Here is a 13,286-nt window from a genome sequence, read left to right on the forward strand (position 1 = left end):
AGACTTGTCAATATTGCATCGTTGTGACAAAACTTCTTGTCTATGAGCAGATGGTGGAATGACGATGAAGGCTGTTGTGCTGAAGTGTACAAAACACTAAGTGTACATCTAATCTTCTGTGGCTTTGTGGGAAAGTAAATTGGAACAAATGAGCTGGAATCTGTGGCCTTTAATATTTCATATCATAATTTACAAATATCATTGTAAGGTGAGAAAAGGGGAAGAATTTGAACCAGTGATGAGTGATTTTTTTTAACATTTATTTTATTGATTTTAATTATGCTTTGATGTGTAGGGGATGAAAACCCCTATTGCAAACGAACAGGGATAGCAGAATTTCTTTAAACATAAATGTTTAAGAAAGACAAACGATATATGGATTTCTTTTCTGGCAAATTACCTCCCATCAGACTAACAGCCATGATTTTTTTCTTATCACTTGCAATGAATCTTTCCTGAAGAATAAAAATAAACGCTGTTTTAGTTTGTTCACTTCTTTATATTTCCTGACTCTGTCTGGAGGAAGAAAACCTCCATTTGCGTTATTTTTGACACAAAGGAAACTTTTCCTTTTTTGCTGTCCAGTGAAACTGGAAATGCCTACTGAGTGATAAATAGTCTTCTGTGATAATTTTGCTGCATTAAGCAGGAAGTAAGATGCTGAGAGAGACGGATTAGCATTGACCACTTGGGAGCTTAATTATAGTATCAAGCTTTCTGTGAGAATATCATCTCAGTGGTGAATAACACAGATGTATTTTAGTAACTGGACATTATTTAGGATCTTTGACATGCAGCAAGTACTATGGATTTGGCTATTTTTATGTAACTTTTAAATGTCAGCCAATTGTCATAAAATGCTTCTTTGAAATGAAATGGAAGTTGTGTATAATTGTGTTTTTACGTAGTCATGGTGTTCTATAAATTTAAATAATTTTTGGCTCTTGTGAATTAAATATACAGCTCTGCAGTAGCAGTCAGTTGTGGCTTTTGAAACTGACTTCAACAAGACAAAATGGAAGAGATCACTGTAAGAAAAAAAATGAAAATGATTAGACTTATTTTTATGCATAAGTAGTAATTTTGGCCTCTTAATGAGCCTCACATTATGATTATCACTTCAAATTGAAGTTTTCACCCCAGATACCTCATTTTCCCTGAAACTTGTTATACAGCCATATTTTTACAGTATTTTCCCTGATGATGGTCACTGAGCTTTAGAGTACAGGAAATCAATCTGAAGAAGCAACTGCTCTCATGACTGATCTCATCATAGTCCAACACCGCTGTTGCAGAGCAACTTTTCTTAAGAGGGTGAATGCTGGATTTCTGCAAATAGTCACATACAGGTGTATTTGAGATAACAACACCTGGTTGCTTAAAAAATTTATTCTGATCTTTTCCAAATATGAAAGGTCTACAAATGCTCTAGAATAGAATAAAGAGAAAACTATATAACTTTTTTGTCCAATATAGATTAATATTAAATACATCTGAAAGCTTTTCCACATTCTTTTCCAGTGTATGTCTTCTGCAAACAGTTGAAAATTAGTTACTTCTCAAATTTATTAAAATTTGAAAAATACTACCTCGAATGAGGGAAGGAACATTTTGTATATAATTCTTACATTAGAAATGTGTGGAGCTAAAAGGAGTAAAAGTAACAAAAAAATATTTACTATTAAAGGTAATAATGTTTTACTTAATATTATTTTAATTGTGATTTGCAAATGAGTGATGGACTTTGTAAAATAGATTTTGGGTACAGAAGTCCAGTTGCTAACATTTCTGAATTTAGCTGCATACATATGTACGTGCCACTTTCAACTGCTGTCTTGTACCTTCACTTAAGTTATAACTGAACACTGATTTCTGACAAGTCTGGGTTTTATGTGTATTGCTACATATTGCTTTTTTTTTTAAAGCTCTCTTTCACCTCGTTGGCTCTTCCAATGTTGATGTGAAAAATGCAATGACCTTCAGTGGCCCTCTGGAAGACATGTTTGGGTACACAGTCCAACAGTATGAAAATGAGGAAGGGAAATGGTAAGCTGTTTTTCTTTTCTTAAATGGAAACTCCAAATTATCTGGTATTTACTGATTCAGACATTATTCTATTATTTATAAGTATGCCTGACACATAAGGGTCAGATTCTGACAGTCATATTTCTTAAATATACAGTTGTAAGGAAACATAAAAACACATTGGGAGGCTGAAATATCCAAATTTATATCTGCATTTATTTCCTCAAAGACAGAAATGAGTTCACAAAATGGGTAAATTCCCTCCTTGATAGAGGTGAGAAAGTTCTGTGTTTTGCCTGAGCCCTCTTTTTTCCATTTCCCAAATAAAATCATTACCTTTTCCTTGTGTTAATGTATTGGCAGTGAAATCACCATTCTGTTTTACCTAACTAATTCTTCTTCTGTTTTACCTAACTAATCTGTATGTTGTACATTTTTTTGAAGTTTTCTGTTAGGGGTTGTCTGAACTGAGCTTTTAACTGATTTCCCTGTCTAAATATTTATTAATACGGTAGTCTACCCTTCATTTTGGAGAGTTAATTATACCTTGAAATTAATAATGCATTAATATTTGGGACTTGGAGCATTCTTAACCTGTCTTTTCCTTCTTCTTGTTCTCCTGAACTATAAGTTACATTTTGGCATGCTTACTGGTATCATTTCTTCTTGGCCTTCTGATAAATACCTGCTTATGCTTTTCTCTTGTAAAAATAAACTTCACAGGCTAACCACTGAGCTGGAGGACTGAAATAACAATTTCATGGTAAAAGGTTTGGGAATCCTGAGGTCTCCATGATTATTTGAAGATTGCTCTGTTTTTCACAGAGCTTTGCCAGTAATTTGATGTTCTTGGTAAATCCAAAGACTCCCATGGGCAGCCTGGAATGACAGGCACTTGGCTGTGTGACAGCCAGGTTGGACTGTTCTTCAGCACCCCAGCAATTCCTCAAACTAGTGCAGGGGCTGCCTGACGCCAAGAGTCTGACCACTACTGTAACACAGTGTTAACCATTAGCCATAGGGAATGTTCATAGAATTGAAACTGTAGAGCCTGCTTTTGAAAATACTAGCTCTTGTTTGCATCCTTGTTGTAGGATGAGGGTCATGAAAGCATAATAACGACCTTCTTTGAGCTAATTTAGACCATCAGGAAATGGTGTCTGTCCTAGAAGCTGGGATTTTGCAGTTATTGTAAACTGTCCTGAAACCGTTCAAGACCAAAAAATAATATGAGCTGGAAATGGTTGCTCTTCCAGTAGCAGAAGGAAGACAGGAATCTAAGCTAGTGTACTAGATCTGAACATCTCTGAAATTAACTGCAGAGCTTCTGTTAAATTGTCAGGCTTCCAAGTTGCTTTCAGCATAGCAACATCCAGAGCAGGAAATCTGAAGGTTGACAGTTTAATATACAAAGCTTTGTGGTGCTTTATCAACTGCTATAATGCTACCTAGATACCACAGATAGGGCTTTTCGGCAACAGAAGTTCTGTAAACCTGGCTGTGGTTGTTTCTCTATATAACTGTGGTCCCCTAAAAAAAATCCGCACTGCAAAACATCAAAATGGCCTTTCAGATCTCTTCTGTCTTTTCATGGCACCCTTTTCTTCTGAGAAAAGAACAGCACAGAGACATGATCCTGTTCAGCGCTGATCAACTCCCATAGGTTGTCAAGCTCACTCAGCTTCTCTGCACTTAAATGGAAGGCTGTGGTTCCCATTTCTAAGTTTGGTGTAAAAAATGGACACATTACAGCATACAGTTGAAAGAGCAGTAAGATCTAGCATATACTCAGAGTATGTAATTTTTCTTTAGAGTTAGTAAATTTAGTATTAGTGAAAAAATCTTAAATGATCACAATGAGCTATTCCAGTGTGGGGTTTTTTAACTGGGATTGTGTACTGGATTAAAATTGTCCTGTCTTTTTTTTTTTTTTTTTGTAGGTTACATTTTACATATTATATCATTCTCTTCGAGTATTTTCTGCCTGGACTCATTAATTTATGATTAAATGTTGAAATGGTTCTCTCAATAAATCTTCACCCTTAGGACACTTATGTCCAGGAGCAAAACTTAACCCAACTACTACTCCTAAAGTACACACTCTTTCCTGTGTATGCTGTGGTTTCTAATTTAATCCAGGTTCTTCCTTAAGCATTTAATGGAGCCAGTTGTTATCTGCTGAGTAATGCTGGAGTATTTAGTGTAGCCAATGAAGATTTGGGAACAAAAACAGTGTCCACCTCTAAAGAGTGTTTCCTGCTGAAAATTGGATTTAAGAGTGGATGCTAATTTGTGTTGCTTACAGAGTACCATATGAGAATAGTGATGTTTGATCACACCAAATTTTGAAAAAAAAAATGCACAGGATAAAAATCCTTACCATTTTTAAAAATTGAAATTTCTTTTAATAACACTTTTAATAACATTTTTTTTTATTTATTAAGGAGAGTAAAACCAATGTATTTTACACTCCTGGCTCACATTACTTTAGACTGAATTCTTTTGGATGCTTGTGAGCCTCTCCTTTTGCATTTGGTCTCTCAGCATTGAAAATATAATTTCTTCTAAAATATATTAAAGATCAAGGAGCTATTAAATGAAAAAGCTCTTTCTTTTTGTATTACTTTTAATACTTGTCATCCGCTCACCAATATTCCATTCATTTTCCAGTGGAGTTTTTAAAATTGTTATTCTATTATGTAATTTGTTTTATAGACACATTTCTTTCTGTGTCCTTATTAAAGAGAAGAATGTCTGCTTTTGCTTGTATCTGAAGTAACATAATAGATACTTTTCTTGTTCTCCATCCTGTACTGCTAGTACAGCAGCTTGCTGCAGCTGTGCTCTCTAAGTTTTCTTTTCTGACTTTCATGCCTTTCTTAAGAAATAAGAAATTTCAGGTAACTTATTTCATTTCCAGGGTACTTATTGGCTCACCGTTAGTTGGCCAGCCAGAAAAAAGAACAGGAGATGTATACAAATGTCCTGTAGGAAGGGACAACCAATCACCCTGCACAAAACTAAACTTACCAGGTATGAAAAAAAATAAAGCTGTGTTGTGTGGAGGGATAATAGAGGTCAAATCTTAGGAGATTTTTAGCTAGTAAATATGCGTTAGAATTTTTTCTACAGAGAAAATTTACTTTGGACTCCAGAGCTAAACTTGAAGGAAGTTGTATTTGCAACATCAAAAATAAATGTATTTTAAAGCTTCTTATTGCCCTATGGAAAACATTCTCATAATTTTAGAATGAACATTCAGCTGTGGTTTTAAAACTTTATGATGACCAGCATTAATTGACTGTGGTTGGTAGTCCTGGCCATCGAGCAAGATAGGTCATGGAGCATAGTAGACTCATGGGTTACCCTTTCCAAAGAGCCTTTGTAATGCCATCAGTAAACTTTTAAAAAGATGCAACCAGGCTGATGCATCTTACTATGATGCAGGTAAATATTAATCATTTTCCTGCTCATGTCAAGAGATACACTATTTAGACAGGAATATGCCCAATTAATATGATTTTGCCTAACTATACCTGTTGTGGTATTTTTTGTCTCTTCTTTTTCCTTGAAAGCCTAAATGTCAATAATGTAACCTAACAGTAACAAATATAAAGCTGTTAAATCATTTATAGCAGGACAGGGTAAAAAATGAATGTTTTCTGATTAACAAAACTGTGGTAACAGTAATCTCTTGCTTTCATTGTGCTGTTATTTTAACTTCTTTCTTTTTTGCAGTTCAAGAAAACTATTTGAGACAGCAACCCAGACAAATTTTCTGGGATAAAAGCCAGAATCAGAATTTTTTCTTGATTGTTGTAATTGAAGAAGGAGGAGGAAGGGTGCTAAAATATTAGATGAAACCAATGTCAGTCTGGGTTTTATTTTAGAAGCTAGAAGCTCCATGCTAGGGGATATATACTTTAATATTTTGTTTTCATGTTCCCAAATACTTAACATTTTAATCTATTTATAGCTGCTACTTCAGTTCCTAATGTCGTGGAAGTAAAAGAAAACATGACACTTGGAACAACCTTAGTGACTAACCCAAGAGGAGGCTTTCTGGTAAGAAAGGACTTTTTGCCAACTTTAAAAGAAGTCTGTTTTTTCCTCAGGTACCATAACAAAAACCTTTCACCCTTTTTCATCTTTTAAAGGCATGTGGACCACTTTATGCTTACAAATGTGGGCGTCTGCATTACACAACTGGAGTTTGCTCTAATGTCAGTTCAACTTTTGAAACCATAAAGGCAATTGCTCCGTCTGTGCAAGGTATGCATGCCACAGGAATTCTTTTGTGTATCCAGAAATATGAAGTGCCAAGCAAGACAAATGTATACACATAGGCATACCAAAAAATATGAACTGTTTAACTTAGCTACCAGCATTACCAAGTTAAGTAAATGTTTTCATTGTCCGTATATAACCTAAATTCTTGCTACTTTTGGAATTTATCTCAGTATAAACAATCATTAGAGCACTATGTAACATCCAAACACGACTGCTAAAAATAGTTGCTTATGCTTTTTACTTATGGCCAAAGGTCTTTTTAAATAATGACAGCATGTTAAGATCTCATACAAGCCCAATTTAATAGTATAGTTAAAAATTGTAAGACCTGGTCCTTTGGAAAAATCTAAGAGGAACAGATTGACATTGAAGAAGGTAGGGATCACTGGTGAGTACTTCAGTTATGTGATCTTCTAATCCCATTCTTAAATTTCTGCTTACAAAGAAGTGCCTTGCTGGCAAGTGGAACAGAAAACATGTAAGTTCAGCCCAGCTGAGAAGGACATGAATTTGTTACTGATCGCAAAAGTAACTGGAGCTCTGAGATATAATTGATCTTTGTTAGTATCAATTCTTACATGGCAATTTGCGTTGCAGAGTGTAAAAACCAGTTGGACATTGTCATCGTCCTTGATGGGTCCAATAGCATTTATCCATGGGAGAGTGTCACAGCCTTCCTCAACAGCCTCCTGAAAAACATGGATATAGGTCCTCAGCAAACACAGGTACCACTGTAGATATTTTATGGTTGTTTAATTTGCAAATTAAAAAGGATACGCAGGAAATGGGATGAGAGCATCCTCTATGGAACTCTTCAAATCCAAGAGCTTACAGCAATGGGGTCCTAAAACAAAATAGCTGAAACCACAACAAGGTAGTGTCTGCCACCAATTAGCAATGTCAGGGAGGCTTTCCCTCCCCCCACTGCTCAGGCAGTCTGGAGAAGCAGACTTTCTAACCTAAAGACAGAAGTTAAGTACCTTAAGTGAGGCTATTTGAATGCTGTCCTTTCCCACTTCCTTCCTCTCCACAACCACTTCTTGTCTCCTTTTGTACTTCACAGCGAAAAGGTCATTTCTGCTCCTCCAAGGCACACGTGTGATTCAGACAGCCTTTGATTGTAAGCTTTTTGGATTAAATATTTTGTACTGTGGAACATTGAGCATACACCTTTTCAACATTTGAAATCATAATTAACGAGTGGTTGTTAAACCACATGTTATTAATGGCAGAAGCTGCATTTATATAATAAGTGGAGAGGGCCAAATTCCCAGCTGCTATAAATCAGCATGATTCCAACAGAATTAACAGAGCTACAATCAATTACCCCAGCTGAGGATCTCAGATATGTTTCACAGTCTGCTAAACAGAGTATGTAAATAGCAATATCAGCAAAACTCAGGGAAGGGAGGAATTGTGGATGCTGGGATACATTTCAACACAGAAAGCTGTATTAACAGCATCAGAAGAAACCAGGTCTTCCTTTCACTTTTCCCTTTTGCCCCTCCCAAAATCAAGGATTTTATGGGATCCTGTGTAGTATTTGATATGCTGCAGGCCAATACTTAGAGGGTTTGCTACTTCAAGTTCCTCACATTTAGTTACTACATTCACAAAGGAGACTGTGAGAAGGTGTGAAGGATACATTTGTTTGCAGAGGTTATTCCTGTCATTTCCCAGTTAATAGGGATTTGTTAGTTAACTACCCAGCTCCCCTGTTGGCTGTACTGAACAGTGGCTAATAAAATTATTTTTTATAAACTGTCAACTTTACAATCATGTCCTGTTATATTAAACATGCTGTTCTTCCACATATTGTAAGGAAGAAACAAAAACACTTTGTCAAATTTAATAGAAAGAAAAAAAAAATTTTCCTGGTCCCTCAAGCTGGTCATTACTCAAATATGTGCCACCCTGGGAAAATACTTAAACCTGAACTTCCCAGTATAGAGCAATGGCTGTGTGGAAATCATCACTGTCTTCTACCCACAGGGCTTCCTGGAAGTAGTACACAGGGCAATCAACTGTACTACACCCTCACCCCATTTTCTCACCCTGCAATTCCTAAATTTTTACATTACCACGCCTCTGTTATGTTTAGTTTTGCAATCCTGCCTCATGTGTGGGGCTCAGCTTCTGCACAAAAGGTCCCTTGCTGGCCTGTACTCCAGCAGCCTCCCATCTCCACCTACAAAATGTATTCTACCCACACTTTGGCATAGCTGCCCCTCTTCTCACATGTACACTTATTCAGTTGAGAACGTCAGCTTTGGCATCTGATTGCTACAGAGCAGAAACACTTGAGAGGGAGATAAGAGAGGGATAAGGAGGGGAGAGGCTGAAAAACTGGAAGTGGAAGGCTAAAACTAGGTGGAATTTTCTTGGTTCCTCTTTCCTTCCCCCTTTTCTTAGAACACATCCCATCCCTCTCTTCTCCTCCAAGCCATTTGCTTGGGAACGCTGGCACAGCGCAAGGTAGTAATGAGTTTCTACCGTCTCCTCCACCCACACTGTCTCCTTTCTCAGACACTGTGTTTAAGTGACTGTTGAATGGGGAAGAGGAGAAAGGACAGAACAGGCATATTTCTCCCCTCTCCCCTGGGAGCACAGAAAAGAAATATAGGAAATGCTGTTTTCTTTCTGTCTGTTTAAATTGATTTTTCCATGTTCATCTTTTGGGGATTGTCGAGCACGTAGGAATCAGTAGATTTTCACTGACTTCAGATTGTTTTCCTCTTGCAAGGGAAAGAAATGAGGTTATTACAGAATGACTCCTTAGCAGCTTGGGTGTGACTTGTTTAAAAACCATGTTTTGATTAGAGGCTTGTAAGATATTTTTTTCCCACTTACCCCTTCCATGAACAATGGTCGTTAGATCTGTGGTAAGTCAGAAGTGAAATTTCTCAGTGTCTCATGTTTAACAAATTTAAAAGTGAAAGCCAGGAGATTCAGATGCAAACAAACAAAGTTTATGATATATTTTTTTTCAGAAGTATTTCCTTTCCGTCCTCTTTCCGTTCCCCAGAAAATCCCAACACCATACTCATAGTTAAGCTGCATATCCTGAGCTTAAGAATAAAAGAAGTAAAGGGAAAGTGATGACAGGAAAGTAGAAATGGAAGAAGGAATTAAATGGGGGAAAAATAAGTGTAAGTGGGAACAAAATATTTTTGATGGCCTTATTCCACGTTTTAATGTAGCTGCATAGAAGATTGGGTTTTTCCTCTTTTTTTAACATTTGTAGAGGTAATTGTCTTTTTAATACGAGGGTATGGTTTCTAGTTAGAATCATAGAATACTTAGGGTTGGACAGGACCTTAAGATCATCTAGTTCCAACCCCACTGCTATGGGCAAGGATACCTCACACTAAACCATGTTACCCAAGGCTTCATCCAACCTGGCCTTGAACACTGCCAGGGATGGAGCATTCACAACCTCTCTGGGCAACCCATTCCAGTACCTCACCACCCTAACAGTAAAGAATTTCTTCCTTATATCCAATCTAAACCCCTGCTGTTTACGTTTCAACCCGTTACCCCTTGTCCTATATCACTACAGTCCCCAGTGAAGAGTCCCTCACCAGCATCTCTGTAGTCCCCCTTCAAATACTGGAAGGCTGCTATGAGGTCTCCACGCAGCCTTCTCTTCTTCAGACTGAACAGCCCCAACTTTCTCAGCCTTTCTTCATATGGGAGGTGCTCCAGTCCCCTGATCATCCTCGTGGCCCTCCTCTGGACTTGTTCTAACAGTACCATGTCCTTTTTATGTTGAGGACACCAGAACTGCACACAGTACTCCAAGTGGGGTCTCATGAGAGCAGAGTAGAGGGGCAGGATCACCTCCTTCGACCTGCTGGTCACAGTTCTTTTGATGCAGCCCAGGATACGGTTGGCTTTCTGGGCTGCGAGAGCACACTGAAGGCGGCTCATATTCATTTTCTCATTGACTAACATCCCGAAGCCCTTCTCTGCAGGGCTGCTCTGAATCTCTTCTCTGCCCAACCTGTAGCTGTGCCTGGGATTGCTCTGACCCAGGTGTAGGACCTTGCACTTGTCATGGTTAAAATTCATAAGGTTGGCATCAGCCCACCTCACAAGCGTGTCAAGGTCCCTCTGGATGGCATTCCTTCCCTCCAGCGTATCAGCAGAACCACACAGCTTGGTGTCATTGGCAAACTTGCTAAGGGCACACTTGATCTCGCTGTCCATGTCAGTGACAAAGATGTTAAACAAGAGCAGTCCAAACACCGATCCCTGAGAGATACCACTCATTACTGGTCTCTAGCTGGACATTGAACCATTGACCACAACTCTTTGCATGCAGCCATCCAGCCAGTTCTTTGTCCACCGAGTGGTCCACCTATCAAATTGATGTCTCTCCATTATAGAGACAATGATGTCGTGGGACAGTGTCGAACGCTTTGCACAAATCCAGGTAGATGACATCAACTGCTCTACCCCTGTCCATCATTTCTGTAGCCTCGTCATAGAAGGCCACCAAATTGGTCAGGCAGGATTTTCCCTTAGTGAAGCCATGCTGGCTGTCACCAATTCTCTACATATGAACAACATTGTGTAGTAGGAGAATATCAAAAGAGCAGAATGCTTCCAGATAACGTTCAATTTCAGCTTTAGAGCTATGTTGGAGTGGCATTCAGAAATTTTCAGACAGATTTTATTTTTCCATTAATATAGGACTTAGGCAGTTATAGGTGTTTGGTCTGTACCTTACTTTATCTCCAAAGGGACTGTATGAGTGGATGAGTAAGTCATGCCATGTCATATCTCATGGTCAGTTTTGTCTTCAGAAGAACAGAAGAGTATTAAAAAGGTATTAAAAAGATTTGGGGCTAAGAAGGATGTTTGCAATAGTTTACACGTGATTTCTGTCTGAGTCCTTGCAAGGAAACAAAATTTTGCTTTGATTCAGGTATCTTTAGCACATTCTCTGTATGATAAAATGCATTACCCACCAGTGCTTCCCAAGGCATCTATGCTTTTCTTTTGTCTTAAATACAGGCAAAAATATTTCTTATTTTCCTCCACATCCCATTGGTGAAAATCCTACTATAACATTTCTGTGTACTAAATGGTTTTTCTTTCTTTTTTTTTTTGTGTGTGGTGTTGTTTTCTACCAAATAGATGAGCTTAGTAATTTATTGAGAAAGCCAGAATGTACTTTCCAAATAAGGGGCGGTATTCACTTATAGAACAAGAATAAATAATTGCCTTCAGAAATGTTTTGTCCAAAGTAGAACAGCCCTTCACTTGCCTGTTCTCTCGTACAACACTTTTTTCACAGGAACTGGGGACAATTAAAGAATTATTCCCTTGTGTAATATAAAAGCCATGGAATGCTAGGGAAGGGAACATTAGTTTAGGCATTACAAAGATGTTCAATAGATTATGATCAGTAGTGCTGGGAAAAATACTGGGTTTTCTGGAGTAGAGCAGAATTGTGTCCTTCTGTATAGTACTATTGCATTTTCAAGGTTTAATATAAACAAGCAAATCAAAACATACAAAGCCTGTAAGCATCATGCGTAGGGGCTTGCTGGAGTTAGTGTGAAGAGGTTTGTTGTCCCATAAAAGCACATTTGCATTATATAGATGAGTCATTTATAGTTTTCCATTAGATTAAAAGGCTGCAAAAGCTTAAAATTTCATTGCTATCTGATAAAATATAGTTCTCATTTCACAAGGTGAACTTGATTCTGTGATCCTGTAGGAGACTGGAACATGCAGCCAAGTAGTATTTTATCAATTCTGGGAAGTTTTTCATTACCTTTTTTGAGGAATGGCTCATCTTTGATGCCATGAAATATGTAGAACATGATGAGCAGTGTTTTCAAAACTAGTACTAAGGAAGGGGTCCCTCAGAACAACAATTGTATCCCATAAGATAACCACATCCCCCCCTTCCTTCCTGATTTACAGGCTATGCAACACAGTGCAGTTTTCCAGACTCAGATGTTCTTCCCATTCACTTCCTGAGAAGGAAATGCTCAAAATGTTTACTTACTGTGATCATGGACAATGTTTCCTTTCAAATAGGAAATGATACAACTCAATGTCAGCCTGTAATCTTTTTTAAGATAAAGACAACACCAATGTGGGTCTCTAGAATCAAGAAAGACTGGCAGGTACTTTTCACACTGGTATCAGTTAATAGTTGATTTAATCCTTGATACCAATAAAATCCTTTCAGCTGTAGATAAGCAGCCCAGGAATCCACAGCACTAGGCTCCCTGGCATACAATAGTTTCTGGCCACACTTGTGCGTTGTGCTGGAATAGTAAGGCACTCCTCCTGCACCAAAAAGTCAAAAATAATGAAAATCCCTTGTTTATCACCAGTTAATGGCAGTCTTTTCAAAGCAACATCCTGTTCAGGTTATGCTGTATGTCACTTTTGATATGTGCCACAGAATTGGTGCCTTGGAGGGAACGAGTTAAAAATGTCATCTTCAGCTTGGGGTTTATTCAGTGCCACATGACTGCTCTGAGTGGTAATAACAGCATGTGCCCCAGTCTGTTGTGTAAACATTGTGCAGAATTAATAGTGTGCTGCCCGTGAGAGCATGCAGTATCTGGATGCTCTCAGCTGCAGGTGGAACATGGCGTGCCTTCAAGAGAGAAAATATCTTAAAGGGAGCAACTTGTCATAGCTTTGAACTTAAATCTGTTCTTGCAGATTTGATAGTACTTTCAAAAGGGTACAGAAATTGAGTGAGATAGATTTTGCTGCCGCACACCACTGTGATTATAGTCCCACATTCTTATGTAACTAGCTCTTCATAATGGTCATGATATTGATGTTTAGTATCAAATGTTTATCTAACTCTAACCCTTCTACTACAAGTAAAAAAACATTGTGCAGAATCTGAGGGGCTACAAAAGTAACTGAAAAAACACCAATAAAGCAATTGCAAGCCACTTCTAAAATATCATAATAACATAAACATACCAGAG

General features: G+C 37.9%; 1 protein-coding gene across 1 annotated transcript in view; it reads left to right on the plus strand.

Annotated features, from left to right (window-relative positions):
* Window positions 1-13,286, plus strand: part of ITGA1 (integrin subunit alpha 1) — a 76,302-nt gene that overhangs the window by 27,555 nt on the left and 35,461 nt on the right. The window contains 5 exon segments of the mRNA XM_031051669.2: window positions 1,926-2,046; window positions 4,946-5,058; window positions 6,002-6,090; window positions 6,183-6,297; window positions 6,913-7,040. Coding sequence (XP_030907529.2) covers window positions 1,926-2,046; window positions 4,946-5,058; window positions 6,002-6,090; window positions 6,183-6,297; window positions 6,913-7,040 — 566 coding nt within the window.

This window comes from Melopsittacus undulatus, chromosome Z (genome assembly GCF_012275295.1).
Source record: "Melopsittacus undulatus isolate bMelUnd1 chromosome Z, bMelUnd1.mat.Z, whole genome shotgun sequence".
NCBI lineage: Eukaryota > Metazoa > Chordata > Aves > Psittaciformes > Psittaculidae > Melopsittacus > Melopsittacus undulatus.